This window comes from Mandrillus leucophaeus, unplaced genomic scaffold (assembly GCF_000951045.1).
Source record: "Mandrillus leucophaeus isolate KB7577 unplaced genomic scaffold, Mleu.le_1.0 Scaffold3, whole genome shotgun sequence".
Classification (NCBI taxonomy): Eukaryota; Metazoa; Chordata; class Mammalia; order Primates; family Cercopithecidae; genus Mandrillus; species Mandrillus leucophaeus.
The window spans coordinates 15,687,874-15,711,525 of NW_012103142.1; the positions used below are offsets into that span (position 1 = coordinate 15,687,874).

At 40.1% G+C, this 23,652-nt stretch overlaps 1 protein-coding gene across 1 annotated transcript; it reads left to right on the plus strand.

Annotated features, from left to right (window-relative positions):
- The first annotated feature begins 5,986 nt into the window (after positions 1-5,986).
- ADGRF2 (adhesion G protein-coupled receptor F2) lies at positions 5,987-23,652 on the plus strand. Its single transcript, XM_011986905.1, has 8 exons — positions 5,987-6,058; positions 10,501-10,543; positions 11,734-11,885; positions 12,824-13,057; positions 14,048-15,409; positions 19,823-19,864; positions 23,349-23,408; positions 23,533-23,652. The coding sequence occupies exons 1-8, from the start codon at positions 5,987-5,989 to the stop codon at positions 23,650-23,652; spliced, it is 2,085 nt and encodes a 694-aa protein (XP_011842295.1).

The window sequence follows — 23,652 nt, forward strand, 5'->3', positions numbered from 1 at the left end:
AACTTCCACTTCCTGAGCTCAATTGATCCTCCAACCTCAGCCTTCTGAATAGCTGGGATTGCAGGCATGAACCATCATGCCTGGCTATTTTTTGTATTTTCATAGAGACAGGGTTTTTCCATGTTGTCCAGGCTGATCTCGATGTTGTCCAGGCTGATCTCGAACTCCTGAGCTCAAAGTGATCCACCCACCCCCACCTTCCAAAGTTCTGGGATGATGAAGGTGGCTGCACTAAACAATTAATTTTCAATGGAGACAAAACAGCCTTCTATTGGAAGAAGATGACATCTTGGACTTTCATAGCCAGAGAGAATTCAGTGACTGATTTCAAAACTTCAAAGGACAGGCTGACTCTCTTGCTGGGGGCTAATGCAGTTGATGACTTTGCATAGAAGCCAATGCTCATTTAGCATTCTGAAAATCCTATGGACCTTAAGAATTATGCTAAATCTGCAGTGCCTGTGCTCTATAATTATATGGAATAACAAAACCTAGATGATAGCACATCTGTTTATAGCATGGTTTACTGAATATTTAAGCCCACTGTTGAGATCTGTTCAGACGAAAAGATTCCTTTCAAAATATTACAGCTCATAGCAATGAGCAATGCATCTGGTCACTTATAGAGCTCTGATGAAAATGTACAACGAGATTAATGTTACTTTCATGCCTGCTAACATAACATGCAATCTGTAGCCCAGGGATTAAGGAGTCATTTTGACTTTAAAGCCTTATTATTCAAGAAATACATTTTGTAAGGCTATAGCTGCCATAGATAGTGACTCCTCTGATAGATCTAGGCAAAGTAAATTGAAAACCTTCTGGAAAGGATTTGTCATTGTATTGTATTTTGTTTTATTTTTGAGATGGAGTTTGCTCTTGTCACCCAGGCTGGGTCCAATGGTGCAACCCGCCTCCCAGGCTCAAGTGATTTTCCTGCTTCAGCCTCCCAAGTAACTGGGATTACACCCACAACCACACTCGGCTATTTTTTTTCCAACAAAGACAGGGTTTCACCATGTTGGCCAGCCTGGTCTCGAACTCCTGACCTCTGGTGATCTGCCCGCTTGGCCTCCCAAAGTGCTGGGATTACAGGCATGAGCCACCGCACCTGGTGGATTTGTCATTTTAGATGCCATTAAGAACATGGGAGGAAGTGGAAATATCAACATTAATTGGAGTTTGAAACAAGTCGATTCTGACCCTCATGAATGACTTTGAGTGTTTAAGACTTCAGTGGAGGGAGTAACGGTAAATGTGGTGAAAATAACAAGAAAACTAGAATTAGAAGTGAAGCCTGAAGATGTAACTGAATTGCTGCGATCTCATGAAAACACTTTAATGAATGAGAAGTTGCTTGTTATGGATTAGGCAAGGAAGCAGTTTCTTGAGGTGGACTCTACTCCTGGTGAAGATCCCATAAACATTGTTGAAATGACAACGAAGGATTTAGAATACTACATTATTAGTTGATAAGGCAGCAGGTGGATTTGAGAGGACTGACTCCAATTTTAAAAGAAGTTCTACTGCTATCAAACAACATAACATGCTACAGAGAAATCTTTCATGAAAAGAAGAGTCAATCAATGTGGCAAATTTCATTGCAGTCGTATTTTAAGAAATTGCTTTAGCCACCCCAGTCTTGAGCAACCACCACTCTGATCAGTTAGCAGCCATCAACATTAAGGCAAGACTTTCCACCAGGAGAAAGATTAGGACTTGCTGAAGTCTCAGATAATTGTTAACAATTTTTAGCAATAAAATATTTTTAATAAATGTATGTACATTTTTCAGACATAATGCTATTATTGCACATTTAATAGACAACAGTGTAGTGTACTCGCAACTTTTACATGCACTAGGGAACCAAAAAATTATTTCGACTTGCTTTATTGCAATCTTATATTATTACGGTGGTCTGGAACTGAACTTACAATATCTCAATACCTCCTAGGCATGCCAGTGTGTGGAAATGCTCTGAAAAAATTAAACTCCATTCAAAGATCAGCTCTTTCACCAAGATTGCTCCACTGCACTCCAGCCTGGGTGACAGAGCAAAACTCAGTCTCAAAAAAAAAACAAAAAACAAAAAAAACAAAAACACAAAACAAACAAAAAAAACCCCAAACAAACAAACCAAAGATCAGCCCTTTCTTATTTTAGAAAAGCCACATGACATACTTAAAAAAAAAGGTACAGACCTGAGTTCAAATCCTAAAGAGTAAACAGACAATAACTGTTTGCTTTATTCTTTTTTTCCCTTCCATAATATCTGTATTCAGGCAGGAGGAATGGACTGGTCATTAACTAAAGGGAAAGCAGTGGGGTGGTTAATGACAGACGCTGTGAAATCTTCCACCCCTGAGATCATCTGAAGTGTATACCCACAGTCTGTCTGGGAACTTCTACAACACTTTGTGAAATCTCACTGACGTCTCAGTAATTCATTACAAAGTCTAATTATGCGAGTAGCAGCCGCAGACTCTCAGCTGACCAAGCTGGTGATTGAAATCCTTCTGGTTGGCTGATAAAGTTCTGTCTGGAGTTTTGTTTACCTTTTTGATTACTGTGATTTGTGACTTCTAGTTCAATACTTTTTTTTTCTTAAGTCAGAGGTGCGGTTTTAAAAATTTATTTTCAAAATTGTCTTGTAAAATTGCTTGTCTCCATTGCTCTGTGTGTGTGTGTGTGTTTCAGTCAAGCATTTTTTTTTTTTCTAAAGGAGCCAAACACTGAACATGTCCCAGCCTGCAGTTCACATGTTTTCCTTTTGCCTGTTTTGTCTTACATTAGGAAGTTGGGCCTGTAGTCAGTCAACTGTATGGTTTTTAGAAGAAGAAATTCTATATAGAAACAAGAAGAGATATTCTGAAATTAAGTTGCTCACAAAGATGAGACTCGATCTGTGGAATCTGGAATTTTGGAATGCTTCCTGTCATGTTGATTCGATCGGCTTTGATTCTTAGAGTCTTACAGTCTCTAGGGAGAAAGCCCCAGTTCGAGTTCCCAGAGCCCCCGGGTGTGCATCAGATCTGTCATACTGTGAATTCCCAGAGTTGTGAGGGTCTGTGGGAAAGAAGCCATCCTTGTTCTAACTGCTAGGACATCGCTCAGACATAAGGGGCTCATTTTTTGTTTGTTGAACAAACTTATAGATTAACGTCTTAAGTGGCTTCTTCAGGTTTGGAAAGCAGACAGCAGAGAATGGGTTGGAGGGTTGGAAAGGTTATTTCTTTGTAGATCCAGCCATCTTACTAGTATACTTTGCTGTTCCTTTTTTGTTCCCCTCCCCCCACCCCACATTTTTTTCTTTTTTCTAAATCAGGGAGAGGGAAAACAGTTTCTTAATTTTTATTTTAAAAAATATTTAATACTTTTGTATTTGGCACATTTCACCTTAGGAAATTGCAATACTAATGAAATTGGTTTTTTTTTTTTTTTAATATGAATCACATGAAGTGACGTATTTTTAGGTTGTATGTTCTTGACAGGTAAGCCTTTTCTGAAATAAATGTCTATAATGAATTTTTTAGCTTAGGACGTGGGTAACCAACATTTCAAACATTTGTTTGAGAGGCAAGAGTTATACTAGAGTTACCCCTGCTCACCCAGGGGAGGGAGGTCAGAACCACTAGATGCCTGTGGCTTTTCACAAGAAAATGAGGACAGAGGCTCTGGCGGATAGGAGGTGGGTGGTCAAAAGATTAGAGTCACACTACTGTTTTACCACTACACTTTCTGCTTCATAGAACTAGAAAAAAAGCTAATGACTATGGTTTAATGTCAACAACTCTGAAAGAAAAATAATTTCATTCAAGCCCAGATTAAAACACGCTACTTAATTTAAAGGGCAATCAGTTTTATCGGCTAAGTTTTTTAAAAGGTCAACTTTAAGAAATGTTTCTTCCAGTTAAAAGAAATTAGATAAAGCTGAAAAACACGCTAAAAATTAAAATCACACTGTTGCTGAAACATGGAAAAAGACAGCATGTCAGAGTTGTGGTCCTCAGTTATTTTATTACAAGGTAGACTTGGGAAGTAAAGAAAATGTTAAAAACTTCTGGGCTCTGTGCAGCAGCATAACTATCAAAAAAGGCCATATTGCAAAGTATAATGAAGGTCACTTCCACGGAGATCACAAAGCCCTCATTTGGACATAACGGAAGTATAATTTTAGTAATAATCAAAAGCATTTTTGATAAAAATTATAACAACTATATTTAAAATGCAAAGCAAAATGGCAATTTAATAAACAGATTTTCAACATATTACATTAAAATTTGAAGCAAATAGAATGAGTTTCATCCTGATTTGCAGAACTCAGCTGATCATACACCTTTTTAAAAAAAATATCTACTTGAGCTTCTGTGCTGAGTAGCGCTAACATTATGAAAGTTTGTTGTCTTGTGTCATCCCCTAAATCGTTTTTTAGAATTAGTTTTAATTAAGACAAAGAACATTCTGTATGAGGAGAGTTTTGAAAGATAAAATCAACTTGATTCAGAAAAACATGGAGTCATCCTTAAGTTTCATGAGCATTATGTCATCAAATTCATCAATGGCTTCAATTTTTTCCAATTTTGAATATTTTGCCCAAAGCAGTAATTGCATTGGTGATGATTCTGATAGGTCAGTTTGATGATTTTTATACCATAATTTTCATGTGTTCGAATAACTTAGGTAGGAATAAAGGATGAAAATATGGCTGGCAATTTTACTTGAAATTGTGTGTCCGTCTGTATTGCTACAAAATACATTTGAAGTGATGAGTAACAAAGTAGCCTCTTTGAGTAAGAACTACAAATGTTTGGACAGCTGTATTAATACTAGGCTGAGATAGGCAATACAAAATATTTTAAATAATCACTGAATTTCAGTGGAATTTTAGCTAGACAAGTATTTCGATGGAGGAAACATGATTAGAAAATGAATTTTGCCTAGTCTTTCAAATAATGACATTGTTTCCTATGGAATTATGCATGATTGGGCTAGAGTTCTTCTTGGCTAAAAATGGTCAAATAGCAAATATAAATCATTGTGATTGCTTCTGGCCTTTGTTGATTACATTCAAGTCTTCTGAATCCTTTTAACTAAAAATGAAGAAACAGCAAATCACTTTCAAGGATGATCTCAACTCAAGATAAAATATATTAACATTATTAAAGTATAATACTAAATTTCTTAGCTTAGGTAAGTCCTCTGTAGAGCACAGACTCTGATGCAAATTATGAGCACTTCCCACCCACCTCCCCTCCATCCCTCCTCCCTACCTTCCTCTTTCTTTACTGAATATACTCTGTGCCAACCATGTGTCAAGCACTGTTTTAGGTGTCGAGGAATCAGTTTAGTTTTGATATCAGTCCTGGTAGAAATAACAATAACAGACCATGCTGAAGATCGGTTTTGAAGAAATCACCAGTTACCTATGAACATACGGCTCCAGAGTTAGGTGGGAGTGAGGAATAATAGGCCAAGCCCCTTCAAAAGATATTTCTAGGCTGAGTTTGCCCATAGGAACCCCAGCTCATCTTCTACTGTAGCCATTCACAGACTTCTCAGCCCTGCCTAACCCAGAGACTGAAGCATCATTCCTGCTCCCTGAATACAGGCTGTTATTTATTATATCCATGCGGGCAAGGTGAAATCTGGCAGGCAGTAGCTTCCTTTGGAGGGGTTCTCATGTTAGGAGTGACGTGCAAGCTAACAGTAGAGGGTGGGGGATATCTCAGCAATTGCCTCTGTCTCCCAATGCTGCCTGTGCTCTCACTGCAGCCTCCTAGAGAACGAAGTTAATGGGAGGTCACAGGACACTGCCTCTGGAGCAGAAAGGTCTGAGTAGGCAGCATGGAAGAGGAAGACTGCCCAGTCTCATAGGTGAACTGATTGGGTCTGCAGTGGCATGGAGCCTATGAAAGCTTCAAATTGGAGACATTTTGCCTTTTTATTTATTCTTGTAGAAACAAGAAAGTCGGCTGTGTGGAAGACAATGACTCATACACTTTTGCTGTACTGCTTGGTGTTTCTTTTGCCCACAGAGTCATGTAGGACGTTGTACCAGGTAAGAAAAGGGGAAGAAGTGGAGGATGAGCTGGTGGGGAAAGCAAATGGACAAAAAAATCCATCAGCTACCAGCTCTCAGTTACCAGAGAGCTGAAGTATAGGGAAAAGATGGTGATAGAGTGACTGGCCCAGCCAGAAGTAATTACAACTACAGCTAACCAAAACCCACTCTAGCCAATAGCTACAATTGTTTGTCTCTCAGCTTTTCCCCATGAGTTCCTGAGATGCAATGAGGCTCAAGTGATTTAAGAGTAATAAATACTTCGTTCTATATCTTCTGATAGTGAATGTTTCAGTTCATGTTCATAACCAGGGTGGTACCATTTCCTGGGGGCACTTGAAAATGTGGGGGTCGTAAGGGTTACCAAAATGACCAGGAAGTATTAGTGGCATTTAGAGGTAGGGCCTCTAAAGAGATAGGGCCTAGGAATGGCCTGGCATAATGAAGCATTGTCCCATCCAAAATGGCAATAGCATCTCCCATAAGAAATCTAATAGAAACCTGAAGAAACTCCCATAAGAAACATCTCCCATAAGAAACCTGAAGAAACTCCCATAAAAAACCATAACCATGAATGGGTTAGAAGGAGCAATGAGGAGCTAGAAGGAGCTAGAAGGGGCTGGAAGGAGCAACTCAGGCAGTGGTTAAGCGAGGTCTCACTGGGACAGAGTTTCTGGCAATGGACTATTTTAAATTTTGTAGCACAGGGGGCCCTATGGCTCTTTCTGAAATATTTTTCCTGACACCATAAGTAATTTTAATTTCCCTGTTAGTTACTCATTTAAAATAAGCTGTGGAGGAGCACTTGAGAGAGGATACATGAAAACATTTGAGCATCTTCTGAAGAGAGTACTATTATTTGACCACAAGTTCTGGAAGTCAGCTTTGAGATCAACTGGTGAAACTCCACGCCCTTATTTTGCAGTTGGGGGGATGGAGACCCATGGTGTGAGATGTGATTTGCTTGAAGGACATACTTACTCAGTTACAGGGCCAAGGCCAGAACCCCTGTTTTCAGATTCTCGGCTTCTTGATCTTTCCATTTTAATGTATGTCTTCTCAACAAGAGCCTTTTTAGGAAAAAATGACTTTGGAAGTTCCTTCCAAGAGTTTTTCAAATGATATTTACTTTACCCTCAAGTTAGTTTGTCTTTGCATGGGAATCTTCTGCATGGCTCCCCTTCCCCATTAATACTAAACAGGTACCTGGTTTCTGGGAGAAGTTCGAGACTCTTGGAAAGACCATTTCCTGAAGGCTGTCAACCCTCCAGTTTGTTACTAATTCCTCCTTTCATTCCATTTCTGCATTCACACTTTTCTACAAGACAGAATGTGGACAGTAGGTAGAGCATGGGAGGTTGGCTTTGTTTCTCTTGATCATTGGGATTTACCTTACTGGGAACCTTCTATCCTTCTCTTCTCATTAGACAAGCTACTGGGTGCTGAGCTGCTGATACTGCTGGCTCCTGACCTGCCTATGCACCCAGGCAGCTCAGCAGGTTCAGCAGGTTGCCGGTTTGCAAGCCTCTTTTTTTCACAGTATTAGGTTGGGGACGGTTGGTATCCCAAGCTAAAGTAATCTATACTGGATGCTACACTAGAAATGAAATAACCAGAGGAGTATGTGATGTGCTTTGCAAATTGGATGGGAAGAAATTAATCAGATCCTTCCCTTAAGAAGGCAGAGTTTTCAGAACTACAAGTAAACAGAATATCATGGTTTTCTGCCCATATACATGATAAATATAATGTGACTTCACTAGAGTTTATTTAATGGACCAAATATCATCCAGAGTTGTTGACCTATAACTGCATTTATCACAGTGCCTTGAACACCGTGGTCCTATCAAGATGATGTTGAGTATCTTGAGATGCCTGTATTTCCTTCCACTCATCGCCTCTGCCTGTTGCCCTTGGACACAGGCTGGCTGTTTAGAAAAAACAATATTGTAGGATCAGGAGATCTAAGTTCTCATCCTAGCTGTAAGGGGCATTTCCTGCATGGACTTGTACAAATCACTGCAATATCAAGCCTCATTTTCCTTAACTGTAAAATAAGAGGGCTGGATTGGATGATTTATAAAGTCTTCCAAAATTCTGAAGATGTTATTTTAGCATTCTTGTTTGGTGCAAGAATTTTAATTCTTCCACTTATAAAATAAGGCTTGATTCTCTGGACTAGAAAAGGAAAAGTCATCTTCTGTCAGTGATTTCACAGATATGAATCCTCAGTGATACTTTCTTGACTTCGGAGAGATCCCAAAAGCTCAATTCAGATACCCCACAAGTTCTTATTCAGTAGAGAAAACAGGGAATATTCAGCTTTGTTTGTTGATAACACAGAGAGAAGTAAGGTTGTGAAGAAGAACCCCATGAGTTGGCATGAACCGCAAGAGTTAGTCACAGAGCTGTGTCATTGAATTTCCAATTTCTTCCTCAATGGATTAGAACTTGGAGCCCAAGTTGCAGTAATTGGGTCAAGGCTCTTCTCAGCCACTAGGAAACACTATTCTGGTGCAGAAGCAAGAAAACTGAGTCTTTCTCTTTCTCCTCACACACACATACATACATGTACATATATGTCAGTGTATATATATGCATACTAAAATGTATATATGCATACACACATATGCACAAGACACTGAACTAGCTACTTGGAGGAATATACTGAAGCACAATACACAGTACATGTTCTTAAGGAACTTGCGATTTAATTGAGGAGTTAATATGCTTCTATAAAAAAGATTAGATAGCAAAATGGCAGGTCAGGTGAGAATATGCCAAGCATTGAATGTGTGTATGGCTGTATGGATGATGATCCCTGTAGGAGCCAGAGGAAAAGATGTATCATGTACAGAACTGGATCAGGAAAGATCTCTTGGAAGGGGGAAACGTGAGCTTTGTATGTAATTGACGTTTGACATTCGTAAGTTTATGTGCAGAGTAAAAACAGTAGTAAATCCTTAAATACACTTATAGTATTCTTAGAGCCCATTCCTAGTGCTTTTCATAGATGAGCACATTTATTCCTCATAAACATGCTCTAGGGCAAGTATCATACAATTATAGTACTATAGTTCCTACTCGACTTTATGGAAGAGGAAACTGAGGCTCAGAGGGATAAAGTTTCCCAAGGTCTCAGATGTTGGTGTTGAGATTTGAACCCAGGTTGTTGTCTACTCCCAGAGTACATCCCTTGACCACTATGTGACACTTTCTTAGTGAAGGGTCAGATATGGTCTCAATGGATGGGACAAAGAGGGGGTTCTAATTAAGACTGATGGAGATGCTCATGGTGTGCGGGAGCTAGGTTTTGGGGGAGTTCTCCTAAGGAAAAAGAATGCAATATTACACATAAAAAACTAAGGGAAAAGTGAAAATTTATTTAGAATGAGAACAGGAATCACAACAAATTTCAAATTTAGAAATGCTGGATAGTATTATTTAGCATTATTCAGTAATAAAACAATATTTTTTATTAATGAAATGCCCACCTTTTAGTTCCTACATTTTTGACTGCATACTTGCATAATCTTATTGTTTTTTCTATAGAGAGAATAGAAATATTATTCAGTCTTTCCCCCAGCATTATTGATCAAATTTGTTTCTCATTATTCCTAGTTTAGAAAAGTATCTTTCAGTTTCTAATTTATTATTAGTAATGGCATGTAAGCATGTTGGACTGTTATCAAATTTGGGAAAATTCTATCCAATTTATTTCATATGTGAGCTGCAAGGTATCAGGGAACTTAGAATTTTCTTGTTCTGTGAATAATTGTAAATGTTCCTGGCATTGATATCACTTAAGTGTTGATGTTCTCATTGTAATGCAGAAGTGACTGGAAACTACATAACTATATCCTACTAAATTCAAACTAAACGTATCCCAGCTTAACTTGTCCAGAATCCATGAATAGATATGGCTTCTCTAGTGATACCCAAAATGAGAGAGAGTATGAAGGAGGCAGAACTGAAATGGCACAAAATGATGGTCTTAACAGATGGTAGGTGGTTAAAACATTTTGCTTTTGATAATTTAATAAAACATATGATCACATGAACACATGAGATGATCTGCTCATTGCTAGATCCTTTCCCAGGGCTTCAAAAGGTCCCATATGAGCAAGGCTCTCTGAGGCTTAACCTTCGTCAATTTCCTGCTCAATCCACTTCTGCTCATAACATGTTTCCTGGATAGAACATAGACTCTTCTTACTGGAGAGAGAGGAGTGCTCCTACTGGGTAGCAGTGGGAGAGAAAGTGGTCCAGGCTGAAGGGAAAATGGGGTCACGGAGGAGCCGTAATTCATGGACTCAGCTTTGGGTGGGCCATGCTGGTATCATAGTTAATTTAACTGTGGTTGTTTGTGACTAACGTGAGCTGTTGGGCTGGCATACCAACAATTGATTTTGATGCAAATTTTGATTTTCCTTTTCTAGGCTGCCAGCAAAAGCAAGGAGAAGGTGCCTGCCAGGCCATACGGTATGTTGGCAGCACTTACTTATCACATGGAAGTTTTGCTGTCCATCTATTGTAATAGAGGGCCATTCTCAGCCCTCTGTCCTGTGGCATGGCAGATGGAATCCTTGATGACTTGCAGATGACTTGCATTTGGACTCTGATTATTTCCTTCATATTAAATTGTACCTTTGCCTTTTTTTTCTTTTTGACGTTTACGTTAGGGGGTACACGTGCAGGTTTGTTACACTGGCGAATTGCGTGTCACTGGGGTGTGGTGTACGAATGATCCCACCCAGGCAGTGAGCATAGTACCAGGTAGTAAATTGTACATTTCACCCCACCCTGTTCCTCTCTCCTCCCAGTACCCTCTGCTCCACCCTTGTCTGAGAATTCTTTGCCATAGATCCTTTGGATTGAGCCCATTCAAACTGGTCCAGTGGCTAGAACAGGTCTGTGAGAAGTCATTGATGATATAACATATTATAGAGTTCCTGAGCTGAGAGACTTCTTAGAAAACCTTGGAAGCAGTGGATTCCAACTAGAGCTGATCTGGGGAGCTTCAGGGGTCTGAGGAAGTATTCAGGGGTTCCTGTGAGGGTGTGAGAGTGACCTAGTGGACTGCACTGTGGGTTTGTCCCTCTCACTTCACCTGGGACAGTTCCAGATTTTTTTGGTTGTTGTTTTTTTAGACAGTCTCACTCTGTCTCCCAGGCTGGAGTGCAGTGGCACGATCTTAGCTCATTGCAACCTCTGCGTCCTGAATTCAAGCAGTTCTCCTGCCTTAGCCTCCCGAGTAGCTGGGATTACAGGCACACGCCACTATGCCCAGCTAATATTTTGTATTTTTAGTAGAGATGGAGTTTCACCATGTGGCCAGGCTCGTCTCAAACTCCTGACCTCGTGATCTGCCCACTTTGGCATCCCAAAGTGCTGAGATTACAGGTGTGAGCCACTGTACCTGGCCATGTTCCACTTTTATCTATTTTATACACTGCAGTTCAGGATAAGATTTTGTTGGAAACAATAACATTTTGTTGCTAAAATAGATGATGACCACTGATCCATTTCAGTCTTCCTCCACTTTAGGAAGAGAAGACACTGATGTCTTCAATATTTATGTGCTGTCACTGGCAGTGACACCTTGGTGACTGGCCCAATGGGCCCAGAGCCCAGACCTTCCCATCTGATACGGTCTCCTTTCATTTTCCCAGGTGTATGCGATGGTGTCTGTACAGACAACTCCCAGTGTACTCAACCTTGCCCTCCAGACACTCAGGGAAATATGGGGTTTTCATGCAGGAAAAAGACATGGCACAAGATCACTGACACCTGTCGGACTCTTAATGCCGTCAACATCTTTGAGGTAATATCTTTTCTTTGCAATATGGATTCTGATGTGCACTGTATGAGCACAGTGGAGGCTCCCCTTGGCAGTGGATATTGCCCTCAGTAACAGAGAGGACGAGCATGTGGCAGGGCAGCGTGTAGGGACGGGTGAATAGATAAGCATCCACTAGTCTCATTTTCTATGCAAAAATAGCCTTCTAAACTTGGAGTATGTGAAAGTCTGTGCTCATGGACTCCTGGCCATGTGAAGGGGCAGGCTGCAGGAGGGCCAGAAAGGGGTCCTCTAAAGCAAGGGTTAGTAAACTTCTGTAAAGTGACAGACAGAAATATTTCAGGCTTTGTGGGTCACATGGTCTCTGTCGTGCCTACTCGACTCTACCATTGTAGCATGAAATCAGCTGTGGATAGTGTTTAAATTAACGGGCAGGTTGCATTCCAGTAAAACCTTATTTGCAAAAACCAGGCAGCCAGTCTGGGTCCATAGTTTGCCACCCGTGCCTTAAAATATGGGAACCAGAGTCTGAATCTATGGGAGATACTTTCTATTGCTATTTTCAGTCTTGGTGTTCCAGTTGATTCATCCAAATCGAGTTTCAAATTTCTATTTTTAAGATAGACTCATCACTCATGATTTGCCCTTCATAAATATTACAAATAAGCTTAAATGGTACTAGAAATTTCTATATATACAGGTTGTCTGAAGTGATATGCTGAAGATAACAGTTGTTATTTGGGGAGAGGGGGATTAAAGAATAGGTAGATGGGAAGTAGGGACTTTTATTTGCTGGTTCATGCAACTCGGTATTGGTCAAGTTATTTGACAGCAGATGTGACTCTGAAAGTGTAAAACAGAAAAACATTATGTTAGGCTGTCCTAAGTTTTAGTAAAGGTACTTTTACGTTTAACATAAAAATAAAAATTATAAAAATTTCTTTCTTTTTGCCATATCATAGGAGGATTCACATTTGGTTCAGCCATTTGAAGACAATATAAAAATAAGTGTATATACTGGAAAGTCTGAGATAATATCAGATATGTTGCTACAAAACTGTCCCACAGATTTGTCTTGTGTAATTAGAAGCATTCAGCAGTCACCCCGGATACCAGGAAACATTGCCATAATTGTGCAGCTCTTACACAACATATCAACAGCATTATGGACAGGTGTTGATGAGGAAAAGATGCGGGTGAGTGTCCCTGAATACTTGGAAGAACATTATCTCAGTGGGAAAGGAATGCAGGTTAGTTCGAGTATTATGTGAGCTTCTTAGGGACTAGGAACCATTTTTTCACATCAGTATTTCTAATGTCTAGCAAAGCAAGTGTTCAGTAAATATTCATTAAAGAAAGGATGAATAAATGAATGGAAAAAGTAAACATATTTAATCAACAAATATTTATAGAGAGCACTTACTTGGTACTGTAGTGAACTTTGGAGTATGATTTACCAATGTATCTTTTGGCTACTGAATACATTTAAGAAACATTCTGTTTTGGAGAGAGAAAGACTTTTCTTATTTTCATTTATGAGTTAGGATAGGTTGCTAAAATGGAAAATAATTGAATGAAAAAAAAAAAACAAACAAAAAACAAAAACAAAAAAAACACAGCCATACCTATCCATGGCAGAAACATGAAATAGAACTGGGTCCATTTTGCTTAGTTTTGATCTTCAAAGCAAAGATAATAAAAAGTAGATTCAGACTCCAGGGTGAATTTCCAATTTATTACGTTCTTGTATAGGGCCCTGCAACACATTTGGGATGCAACAGAGGTTAAACACGTGATGGGTTCTCTGAGCAGGGTAAGCAAGTTGCTAGTTTTGCCTAGGTGTGATGTGGAGGGAATGATGGACAGGAGCATGTGGAAAGCTGCCCAGTGGCCTGGCTCGCAGAAGGCCATTGCATAAATGGAGGAGGGCATGGTGAGGCAATTCCTTTGTAGCTCTATCATCTAAGTCAAACTTCAGTGTACATGCAAGTCACCTGGGGATCTTATTAAGATACAGATTCTGATTCATTAAATCTGGGGTGGGATCTGAGATTCTATATTGCTAAGAAGTTCCCAGAGTATGCTTAGGTTGCTGGTTGGAGGAGCACGCTTTATAAAAGTGAGTGTTGAATGCACTAGCAGTTTCAGAGAGTGGCTCAGTACTAACACTGGTTCTTTATTGTCAGAGTTACAGCACCATAGCCAACCACATTCTTAATAGCAAAAGCATCTCCAATTGGACTTTCATTCCTGACAGAAACAGCAGCTATATCCTACTACACTCAGTCAACTCCTTTGCAAGAAGGCTATTCATAGATAAATATCCCGTTGACATACCAGATGTCTTCATTCATACTATGGGCACCACCATATCTGGAGATAACATTGGAAAAAATTTCACTTTTTCGATGAGAGTTAATGATACCAGCAATGAAGTCACTGGGAGAGTGTTGATCAGCAGAGATGAACTTTGGAAGGTGCCTTCCCCTTCTCAGGTCATCAGCATTGCATTTCCAACTATTGGGGCTATTTTGGAAGCCAGTCTTTTGGAAAATGTTACTATAAATGGGCTTGTCCTGTCTGTCATTTTGCCCAAGGAACTTAAAAGAATCTCACTAATTTTTGAAAAGATCAGCAAGTCAGAGGAGAGGAGGACACAGTGTGTTGGCTGGCACTCTGTGGAGAACAGATGGGACCAGCAGGCCTGCAAAATGATTCAAGAAAACTCCCAGCAAGCTGTTTGCAAATGTAGGCCAAGCAAGTTGTTTACCTCTTTCTCAATTCTTATGTCACCTCACATCTTAGAGAGTCTGATCCTGACTTATATCACATATATAGGCCTGGGCATTTCTATTTGCAGCCTGATCCTTTGCTTGTCCATTGAGGTCCTAGTCTGGAGCCAAGTGACAAAGACAGAGATCACCTATTTACGCCATGTGTGCATTGTTAACATTGCAGCCACTTTGCTGATGGCTGATGTGTGGTTCATTGTAGCTTCCTTTCTTAGTGGTCCAATAACACACCACAAGGGATGTGTGGCAGCCACATTTTTTGTTCATCTCTTTTACCTTTCTGTATTTTTCTGGATGTTTGCCAAGGCACTCCTTATCCTCTATGGAATCATGATTGTTTTCCATACCTTGCCCAAGTCGGTCCTGGTGGCATCTCTGTTTTCAGTGGGCTATGGATGCCCTTTGGTCATTGCTGCCATCACGGTTGCTGCCACTGAACCTGGCAAAGGCTACCTACGACCTGAGGCCTGCTGGCTCAACTGGGATATGACCAGAGCCCTCCTGGCCTTCGTGGTCCCAGCTTTGGCCATCGTGGTAGTAAACCTGATCACAGTCACACTGGTGATTGTCAAGACCCAGCGACCTGCCATCAGCAATTCCATGTTCCAGGAAGTGAGAGCCATTGTGAGAATCAGCAAGAACATTGCCATCCTCACACCACTTCTGGGACTGACCTGGGGATTTGGAGTAGCCACCGTCATCAATGACAGATCCCTGGCCTTCCACATTATCTTCTCCCTGCTCAATGCATTCCAGGTAAGTCCAGATGCTTCTGACCAAGTCCAAAGTGAGAGAATTCATGAAGATGTTCTGTGATTAGGAGCTTGTGGCATTAGATTTCTATGTAAAAGCCAGTGGATTCGGAATAGCATATGGAGTGGCGAAATAAACTTTTGTTCCAGAGAGACCTGGATTTGGATCCTGACTCTTTCATTTACTAATAATGTATAACATGATCTTGGGATATTTACTCAACTTTTTCGAGCCATATTTTCCTCACATATAAAATGAGCGCAATACTGTCCACTTTATAGGAGTGTTTGGAAGATGAAATTAAATGCTGAATGGGAAAGGATCAAGTACTAAAATGATCTAAAGATCATAGACAACCTAGTAATAGGCTAAGTTGTTATGGTTTAAAAATTAAGCAATAACACCCTCCCCAAAATTTAGGTATATAACTGGAGGTATTAAAGTTTGCACATTTATTACATTTCCTTCCACTTAGAATTTTTAGCTACCATTGGAAACCATCTTATTTTAACATGGCAAGCTATACAGAAAAAGTATCGAAGATCATTTCTCCTTTCTTCTCTTATCACACTTAGATGAATTAAGCAATGTTCACAGTTTCATGTGCCTCCTTTGCCAAATTTTCTATGCTCATACAAATATATTTTCACATAACACAGGGGTTAAAACAAGGTATATGATTGTGTAACTTGCTTTTGCACTTAAAAATATGCGCTAGAATTTTACCAGCTCATTATGTATGAATATGTCTCTAATGGCTGCATAGCATTGCATATTCAATAATTTCCTTCTTGATTGAAATTTTGTTTTTTTTCCATTTTTTTATGTTGTAATGTGTGAATGATCCAAAGTTTATTATATTGAATGTTAAGATGTAGATAGCAACTAATTGAAAAGCAAGCTTTTATTTTTCTAAAGATATCTAAAACATTATCTTTTGTTCTCAATGCATGCGGTAGCCAGTAAGACTATTTTCAAGTAAATGCTTCACCTAATTGCTAATAGATATCTTGAGTCAAGTGTCTTCTCATTTTCCTTTTTCAGAATTTATGTATAAATGATTTCACTTTATAATAAACACTTTGATGTCTTGAAGAACAAAGTTAATAACAATAGGGGTATTTCATATTTTGAGTCTCTACTTTTTTTGCACTTTTATAGAAAATATTAATTGTGTCCTACATTTGTATAGCTTTCGGTAGTTATCAGTTGCTTTATGCATGTTTACAAAACTAGTCATTGAAAAGACTTGGGTAAAAACCCTACTTTCCATAAACCCCTCATGAGCTCATGACTCACTCCACAGTATTTTCCTTCTCTTGTCTCCCTTAGGGCCGTCTTCCCTGTGAGTTTTGTTTTGGACAAGGCTGTGAGCACTTGCATTTTGATATCTTGAGCACCTTTACCTGTCATTGTAGGATCACTTGTGCTTTCAATTTCATTTCTGCCTTGAATCCCAGTAAGGAGCAGGGAGGGGCCTACCTAAACGCCAGTGCAGACAGGGCAGTGAGGAGCTGAGAACAAAGTGTTGGTGAGGCCAGTGGGGGGCACTGGGCAGTGCTGTGTTGGTGCTGGCCTGTATTGACTCACAGAAGCTGCCTATTATATTTTCAGGATTGTTCTGAGTTGTCTGTGAACACCGTCATCAATAACAATTAAATCATATAGACTTGCAATTAAACAAATTGGGTTAAAAGTAAAGGTCATATACCCTCAGAACTCATCACTTCCTAATTATTTGTCTACCTTTTCTCTTGAGGTTACTTGCCTCTATTGTGTCTGCATGGTGGAAAATCTGTACAATGATGTGCTACTGCCCATCTCTTTCTAAATCCATGCTCAGCGATGTCACAGGGCAAGATTCAAATAGGCCATGGTGGGGGTAATTGACTATAGAGATTGGCAAACACTACAAATAAGGAGAGTTTATTGCCATTTACTAGCATATCACTGGATCAGGGCATCCTCTGAGGGAGGAGAGAGAGGAGCCATGTATCTACTGAGATGGGAGACACAACCAACTGGGTGTAAAAAGCAGGAGAAGTAGAGTCTTAGGATGAGATGAGGGGCAGCAGCAGAGGCTGATGGAGCACAGACAGAGGGGAGAGATTCTGAAACATATTGAGAGGCCCAGAGGATGTGGGAGGAAGACTCTTGTAAACATTTCCTGGTCCTAGCCCCAGGGCAATATCTGCACTAGTTTTAAAACTCACCCATCCCCTTTACTAGAGTGGTTTTATTATGGTGTCAGTTGCTGCCTCGACTACCCACCTTGTCCATCCATAACTTCTGGTTGGCATCCTACTCTTGTATTTACTGAGAGTGATTGTGGGCTGGGTGAGTTTTTGGGACTCCCTCATAGCCATTTTGGTGGGAAAAAATAAAGCACATATACGAAACCCTGGGAGAACACCTTGAGAGTTACCTGTCCAAACTGTGCTTTACCTACTAAAAGAAATGCGAAGAAGCTGCTACTGGTGAATTGTTTGTTAGGTATATTCTTTCTTCCCTTCTCAACCAGATACCAAACTTTATGGTCAATCTTTTAATCCAAATCTTCTGAAAGATGTTTTGCATAACTTTATCTAAGGTGGTACGGGCCAACGAAAAGTGATCCTAGTGGAGTATTTCCCTGATACAGTCATGTTATAAAGTCATGTTATAAAGTCATGTTAAAGTCATGTTTATAGTCATGTGACATGACTATAAAAGTGCAGGTTGCATAATAAAGAAATTAAACACATACATACACTCAAATGAAGAGACACCACATTTACTACTTATTTTGTGCCAAGCATTATGCTTAATGTTGCAGATACAAATATAGATAGACCAAACCCAAGGAATTGAAAATCCTATAAGGAGAGAAATTCCTCTTAGTTCTTTAGCCAAAGAATATTAGCCATCAGCATATTTGTAGAAAAAAGCATGCTAGCATTGTGGTTCCCAGATCTTTAAAAAATATAATTCCTGGCCCAAATTTATGGAGATCCTGACTTGAAATGTATTCCTAGTACCAAAATCAGGCTGGAATATATTTGTCAGAAGGGGTCTTATAAGCATGATAACTTTGCAACATAATGGACCATGACAACAATAATTTTTTTTTGTAGCAGATACAATAAGAGATTTCAATAATTACCTTGTAGGCTCAGAGTGTTACACAGAAGAACAATCTCATAAAAGCTACATGGAGATTAAGCTTTTGAGGGTTGGACTGGCTGAATAGGAAGGTGTATGTTAGTGTGTTTGGGGGACTGGATTAGCTGCAAGGATATACACTGGTCCCTGTAAAGTTCTCCACCTCTCATCTGGGCTTTTACCAAATAGTGGCAGATTTGGTATTGTTCTCAGTGATGAATACCAGGTTGTAACATCTTTATGGTGCCAGCTGTATAAAACCCATGCCCGTTAACAGGCCTCTGGGTAGGTAAGAGTTCAGGTAAGAGTTCACACTCACTTGTGAAGTCAGAGCAGCTTAGCATGGGTATTCCTAAATAAAAGGTCATTATCTAACCTCCCTTTTCAGGTGAGCCATGGATGGAGAAACTGCACATTTAGGAGAAATTGTTGTCTAATGAAAGTTCCTGTCTATCACATTTTGAATGCTGAATCTCAGCTTCCTTTTCCTTAACTGGAAAATGGAACTACAACTTGCCATTCCTTCCTCAACGGGGGTTTTGTATCAATGTATGTGAAACAGAAGTAAAAACTTCAAATGGACTATAGCTATAGAGGAACAGACTGTTTTGGGTTTTATATGGGGCTTTTTGTTTGATATGGAAAATAAAAGATAAAAAAGCTAATTAATTCCTTCTACATCATCATATTGGGAATACTTGTCATGTGCTTAGAAACTCAATCTATTTAAAGTCATTAAGTTTTTGAGGATGTATACACTTGACTTTTCTTTGCAAGTTTTATAATATTCTTTGTAGTGGATGAGGAAGGAGGTTGAAGGTGTTATGGGAAGTTGAGCAACAGCTGTTTCTGCTCTTTTCTGTGCAAGGCTTCTCTTACTTACTGTTCAAGGATGGCAAGCCTGCATTCGTTGCCCAACACCTCCTCTGACTCTTTCTTGGATCATTATATTCAGTTGAGAGGCCCAGCTCCTGCTAAGTGCAAACACTTTTAATTTGTCCAACTTAAAAGGAAAGTTTAAAAATATTCCTGTATGATGTAGGGACCTTGGTCTCTTTGGTTTACTGAGGTACCTCTACAGTGACTGGCATATGGAAGACACTCATCAGTATTCATTGAATGAATCTAGGTGTTGTGATCTAAGGATGATAAATTAAGAGATTTCATAAAATTGTTTTCTTTTTATCAAAATAGGAATTGGTAATAACTGAGAGTGTGTTTTATCATCATCATTCTTTCGTAAATGACTCTTCTTCCCTCTTCTGCGTTTCCCAGGGCTTCTTCATCCTAGTGTTTGGAACCATCCTGGATCCAAAGGTACTGAATGTAAATTCTTCTTGTTGCTTTTTCTGTATTATAGGTACTTGGCCATGTAAAGACTTGTAAAGGCTATTTATTGAAAAGCTCTCACTTCAGTCATTTGTACAGATGTATGAAGCCTGGATCACTGCTCTTTACAATGCAAATGATATTGACCAGCTTGCAAGTTCTTATGGGAATGAATGTTTTATGTACATTAGTGCTGATTCTTAAAACAATTGTAGGTATTGATATTTTCAATTTTACAGATGAGGAAACTGAGACTCAGAGTGAACAGCTTGCTCAAGATCACTACAGAAACCCACTCTGAATAGTTGAAGCAGAAAAGGAACTTATTAAATCTTGCAGTATTATCTTTGGGAGGGTCTCTTCAGCTTGGAGTTTTGGAGGCTCTGCTCCAGGAATAGTTACCAATGCACAGCACAGAAATGCTCCACAAGAGATACCATTGCTCTTCCCCGCTTTGCTGGGCACAGATAGCACAGCTCACCAGGCCAATGTCAGGCAGTAAACACTTAAGCCAGAGTTGCTGTTACTGCTGCCTGGGAGATCACCTCACCCTGCCTGTCTGGTACACCAGCACCCGCATTTATTCATTGTCATGTCTGATTGGCTGAGTTCAGGTCACATGGTCATGTCTTAGCTGCAAGGTTGGGTGGAAGTGTGAGTTCCTACTTGTATCTTGAACAGCAGTGGAGTCAAGAAAAGAAACTCTTCAAATGCAGATGAGTCTTGACAAGTGATGAGCATTGAAAACAAATAAAAACCAAGCAGAGGAACAGCCCCTCAAATGTTTATTGAGGCTTCTAAAACCACCCTCTTTCCATTGTACCATACTACCTTCTGGAAAAAGTAAAGCAAACAACCCTCTCAGATATAAATGCAAAACCCTTCTGTCAATTAAAGTAAATAAATAAATAAAAATAAAAAGGAACAGTACCAGGTTGGATTTACAAAACCAAACCAAAAACCCCAAACAAACAAAAACGTAATCCACTCCTTCCCCCAAGCACCCCACCTTCACTGCAGTTTCTTGTTTGTTTACTTATTTATGTTTTACTATTTATTTTTTACTTATTTATTTATTTTTTACTAAATAAGAAGAGCACCTGTATTCAGCTGGCAAGACTTAGAGAAAAGGACATGTTAATTTTTTTTTTTTTTTTTAGACAAACTTTCACTCTATTACTCTGACTGGAGTGCAGTGGCACCATCATGGCTCACGGCAGCCTCCACCTCTTGGGCTCAGATGATCCTCTCATCACAGCCTCTTGAGTAACTGGAACTACAGACACATGCCACCACACCCAGCTAATTTTTAAAAGTTTCTGTAGAGATGGGGTCTCCCTATGTTGCCCAGGTTGGTCTCGAACTCCTGAGCTCAAGGGATACACTCATCTTGGCCTCCCAAAGTGCAGGGATTATAGGAATGAGCTACTGCATCCAGCCTACTGCCAGTAATATTCTATTAAATTAATATCAAAGGTTTGTTAAAAGGTCAGGAGATAGAGACCATCCTGGCCAACGTGGCGAAACCTCATCTCTACTAAAAAATACAAAAACATAGCCAGGCATGGTGGCATGTGCCTGTAGTCTGAGCTACTCAGGAGACTGAGGCAGGGAAATTTCTTGAACCCGGGAGGTAGAGGTTGCAGTGAGTCAAGATCACCCCACTGCACTCCAGCCTGGCGACAGAGCCAGTTGGGATGCAGAGATAATAATGTTTTCTCTGCCTTCTCCATTAGATTATGGCAAAGAACAAATGCAATTTTGTAGGTAAAAACACAAAGCACTTAAGGTACTGCCCAGTCATATGCCACAGGATTATGTTTCTATTATCTGTAAAACCACAACTAGTATCTGTAGCCAGAGTACCAGCAGCTGCATTTTTACTTAGTTTACCGGTGTTAGGTGAGATGTGCAAAGAACTCCAAGCCATGGAAACTTCTATCAAGATCAAAACCTCTCACCTTTGCAATTATGATATGAAAGGTAAATACTCAAAAGTGTCACAGGACCATACATGATTCATTGACCAAAAGTTGTCTATACCAGTAGTCTTCAAACTTTTAGGATTAGTAAAACACAGTGAGCACATATCCCTAGATGTGTTCATTATTAACTTAAAAAGTGTTACGTACATTTTGAAACCTAAGAGTGAAAAAGGGTGCGAACAAAGAAATGTAAGTAGAAGTGCCAATGTATCTTACAAATTCCAGTGGGCCCTTGAGCACACCGTCCTCCATCCCTGGCGGGTGGTTTGATGTCTGTGTGTGACAAAGAATATGGCATCTGCAGGGAAAGGGGGAGCCACCCTGAGCTGGAGGGCTTTGGCATATATGAATTGTGAACACAGAACTTCTACAAGGCCTTAGAAGGTGAATAATATTTTGTATAGCAGAAATAAGAAGAGGGCCTGTATTCAGCAGGCAAAACTTAGAGAAAAGGACAGGATGACCTAGTCAGGGAAGATGAATTTCATGGGCTGTTGCTATGTTGTATAGTACTTTTTTCTTTGAGATGGGATGTCGCTCTGTTGCCAAGGCTGGAGTGCACTGTCGTGATCTCAGCTCGCTGCAACCTCCACCTCCTGGGTTCAAGCGATTCTCCTGACTCAGCCTTTTGAGTAGCTGGGGTTACAGGTGCCCATCACTGCGCCTGGCTAATTTTTGTATTTTTAGTAGAGAGGGGGTTTCACTATGTTGACCAGCCTGGTCTCGAACTCCTGACCTCAAGTGATCCCCCTGCCTTGGCCTCCCAAAGTGCTGGGATTACAGGCATGAGCCACCATATCCAGTCGTATAGTACTTTCTTCCTCTAGAAAAGGTCGTTTGAATAATTGACAAATTGTGAGAAGTGATTACATAAGTGCTCCATAAAAATAATGCCAAAGCTAGGCCAGGTGAGGTGGCTCATGCCTGTAATCCCAGCACTTTTAGGAGGCCGAGGCAGGCAGATCATGAGGTCAGGAGATTGAGATCATCCTGGGTAACATGGTGAAATCCCATCTCTACTAAAAATACAAAAAAAAGTAGCCAAGCGTGGTGGCACACGACTGTAATCCCAGCTACTCGGGAAGCTAAGACAGGAGAATTGCTTGAACCCGGGAGGTGGAGGTTGCAGTGAGCCGAGACAGCCCCACTGCACTGCAGCCTGGATAACAGAGCGAGACTGCGTCTCAAGAAAAAAAAAGAAGCTATGTTGAGGAATCCTCAAACTTGTGGCAAACTGTATTTCTCAACCATTGGGTCCATATTTAAGGCCCTGAAAGTGAGTATCCTGTGCCACCTCCACCTCTCTTGTCTCTCCCCGTCTTTCCACCTTTTCCAAGACTACTCCACCGGGTCACTGATCCCTCCATATCCCTCCAACAGAACTTAGCCGCTAACACAGTACCTGGCCACGATATCAGCCAGGTCCAAGCATATGTGTTATCTTCTTATGATCTTCTAATGCTTATCTTCTTTTGTTAAATATCCAGATAAGAGAAGCCTTAAAGGGTCGAGTAACCTCTGCAAAAAGGAGCTCCACAATATCAGAGGTAAAGCTTTCATATTCATTTTTGCATTGAAAAGTTTAACAAGATAACAACAGTCTTGGAGTTTCTGGCATATGGAGTGTTGCTAACACTCTCACCTGAACACTTTGCAATGTGGATTTCCCAGAAGTGCTGGGTGCCTCTTAAACAGTTCAGCTTCTTTCTGGAATATGGGGATGCAAAGAGATGCAAGTGGAGTTACATGAATTTAGAGGAGAGTGACAAGATGGCTGGTGTTGGAGGGTGA

Coding starts and splice junctions, on each gene's coding strand:
- ADGRF2 (XM_011986905.1), top strand. CDS start 5,987: ATGACTCATACACTTTTGCTGTACTGCTTGGTGTTTCTTTTGCCCACA. Junction 11,886..12,823: donor ATGCCGTCAACATCTTTGAG/GTAATATCTTTT, acceptor GCCATATCATAG/GAGGATTCACATTTGGTTCA. Junction 15,410..19,822: donor CCCTGCTCAATGCATTCCAG/GTAAGTCCAGAT, acceptor TGCGTTTCCCAG/GGCTTCTTCATCCTAGTGTT.